Source organism: Colletotrichum spaethianum (genome assembly GCF_022836535.1).
Source record: "Colletotrichum spaethianum MAFF 239500 DNA, contig67, whole genome shotgun sequence".
Classification (NCBI taxonomy): Eukaryota; Fungi; Ascomycota; class Sordariomycetes; order Glomerellales; family Glomerellaceae; genus Colletotrichum; species Colletotrichum spaethianum.
The window spans coordinates 84,652-87,624 of NW_026054837.1; the positions used below are offsets into that span (position 1 = coordinate 84,652).

Here is a 2,973-nt window from a genome sequence, read left to right on the forward strand (position 1 = left end):
AAATAGTACCAGGTTCCCTTTTCAATTACTATAGGAATAGGTACTTACTTAGACAGACCTTCTAGGGGCTTCTTCGTCTTTTTTTTTCTCACTCATCTTTATCTTCTTTTTGTTCACTTATTACATGTACTTTGCGCTATAGCTGTTTTGCCAACGCCAATTCCTTGCCCCAACCAGATCCTACGGGGGCAGCGGGCCGTTGAGTAAACGGAAACTCCAGGTTTCCTTAGAAGAGCCCAAATTAGTGAGATTTCGCTCCAGAAGCCTCAGGTGAACCAGGGGGCAAATCAAAGGACGACAAAGACTAAACAAATTATTCACACATAAATTTGTTGAGCCTTCAAGATCACTAATCACCCTTCTTATGAACGTGATTACAACTCACGACCTGCCGAGGTACCCACCTATGCTGAAGCTTTACAATATGCAGAAATGTTGAGATGCAGGTGTAGAAATCTGTTTGCTCCTATTAGGTGACTGTGTAAGGCTTGCATGGCGCCTGCTTTGGACGAAAGAGCTCCAAAACATCTAGGTGTCCCTTCACAGATCGATGTGCTTTGAGCCAAGAGCTGAATGAGGGTGTGGAGAAAGTTCCACTTGAGGGGCGAGAAGTCCTCAACGGATCGTCTGGAGCTGCAAGAGTCTGAGATTGAGATAGAATTAAAATCTCTGGGTCCCATGCCACGAACTTACGAAAGAAAAAAAACAAAAGTTATGATATCTTCCTTATAGAGCTCTCAAAACTACAACGTTTTGTCAACTCACCTGTCATCTACCATCATGGATTCTACCTCTACTGCCCGCGGAACAATGAAGCTCTTCTCACCTCTTCGTCTCGGAGCAATGAACCTCGAACATCGAGTCATTATGTCGCCGTTGACGCGACTGCGTTGTCCTGGCAGTGTGCCAACCCCGGTAGTTACGGAGTATTACACCCAAAGAGCGACGAGGGGAGGGCTGCTTATTACTGAGGGCATGCATCCGAGTTTGATGGTCAGTCACTCCTACTTTCCCCAATGTGTAATTCGCCTGGGTAGAATTCTTTCGAGTGATGAATGGAGCAAATCGAAGGCTAATAGCGACTCAGGCTGGAGGTTTCCACGGCGTACCAGGCATGTTTGCGCCTGAGCATGTGAGGGCTGTACGTGCAAATCATCAGCTGTTCAATCGACGTTCTTCCAAAACATATGTTCTTTGATGGAAGTCCCGGGTTCATGTTTAGGCTTTCCGATGTTTACTGAGATCATTGCTGATTATGCTACAGTGGAAAAAGGTGACGGATGCCGTGCATGCTAAGGGTGCATTCATGGCGTGTCAATTGTGGCATGTAAGTTCTCCTCTAGTGGCAATTTCAAGCTTCAGGCTCTTATCTGAGCGACCATCAGGTCGGGCGCTTTGCAGTCTCGGTCTCACTCGGTGGTCGCCAGCCATTGAGCTCTTCCGCAACGAACATTGGTTATTTCAACAGGAATACGCCTGGAGGCATCAAAGTACCTCATGAGACAGCCAAACCGATGACGTTGCAGGATATCAAGGACACAATTGATGACTATGTGCATGCTGCGAAATGTGCGATCGAGGCCGGGTTTGATTGTGTCGAAATCGTAGGTCGCAGCATTCCCACGGGTAATAGATTGGAAGCTGATGAGACGAAGGCGTCAGGGAATGGTTATCTTCTTGACCAATTCCTGAATAGTAACGTCAACTTCCGCACCGATGCCTACGGAGGCAACAAAGAGAACAGAGCTCGATTCACGCTCGAAGTACTAGATGCGGTGATCGCCGCGGTCGGGGCGCCCAGGGTATCAATTCGAATGAGCCCTTGGGGGACAGTTTGGGTGCCATTAGATTCGGACCCGATAGCGAACTACCGATATGTGCTAAGCGAAGTCGACAAACGAGGAATCGCGTACGTATGTCTCACTCAGCCGCGAGCCGATCTGCTGCTTGAAGAGAAGACCAAGTGGGAAAATATGTACACAGCTATCAAAGAGGGTAAAGTGGCTGCTACAATCAAGGATCTCCACCTGAGACACTTCCAGGAGGTATTGAAGACCACATCGATATTGGCGAACGGAAACTACGACAGCGAAAACTGCTTTGAGGAGGTGGAAAACGGAGAGGTGGACGCAATTACGTTTGGGAGGTGGTTTATCAGTAATCCGGATCTGGTGGAAAAGTTGAGATTGGGGAAGAAATTGACTAAGTGGAATATGAAGACGGTTTATGGGAGTGTGGTTGTGGTTGAGAGTGAGGGATATACGGATTATCCATTTGGGGAAGCTGAGGATGAAGAGGCAGCGACATAAAAGCTCCTGGTCTTTTAGTCTCCTGCTGAGGTAGGGAATTACCAATGGTCGGGCTAGCGCGATTAGAAGAAACCTAGGGTTCTCTAAGACTTTTCATAGTTGAAGCGACAATTGAATCTATGCCGTGTACCACGATTTCTTTGAAGGCAACCCATATATGATGCCCGTCGCCCCTTGATCTATACTAACCAAACAGGCTGTAGCAAGGAATGGCCCTGGTGAGATCATGACCTATGGTAGATCGGTGGAGCCATATTTGGGCGTTTTCAGCCGGGGTATGTCCTAATCCATTCTAAAATACCTTTGGGGAGTTGCGTCATATCGGACCACTCAACGACAAAGCATACGTCTCATTTGGCCCAAACAAGGGTAAGGCATCTTTCAACTACGCTTTGGATCACCCGCATGATGCTTGCCATTTTTTTTTTCCGTACCTCGTTAATACCTACAAAAATGGAAATGTCGTTATTTCAAAGTAGTCGCTGGTTTTATGGCACTGCTTGAGTCCTAGTCGGGCCTGTGCTGCGTGCCTTGGACGGCTACACCAAGGACAACACTGCAAGCTAACTTGAAGCAGAAGTCTCACCAGAAACCCTTATTCAGGATAAAATATTGTCACCCGTAATGACGCTCCTGTCTAAATGAAGCTTCAGAACAGCGATGA

General features: G+C 47.3%; 1 protein-coding gene across 1 annotated transcript; it reads left to right on the forward strand.

Moving 5' to 3' along the window:
* Positions 1–780: 780 nt before the first annotated feature.
* ColSpa_12598 (flavin oxidoreductase hxnT) lies at positions 781–2,309 on the forward strand (the record flags this gene model as incomplete). The annotated part of the gene is given in 4 exon segments (XM_049278810.1): positions 781–993; positions 1,088–1,141; positions 1,265–1,327; positions 1,344–2,309. The coding sequence occupies 4 exon segments, from the start codon at positions 781–783 to the stop codon at positions 2,307–2,309; spliced, it is 1,296 nt and encodes a 431-aa protein (XP_049134767.1).
* Between the last annotated feature and the right edge of the window lie 664 nt (positions 2,310–2,973).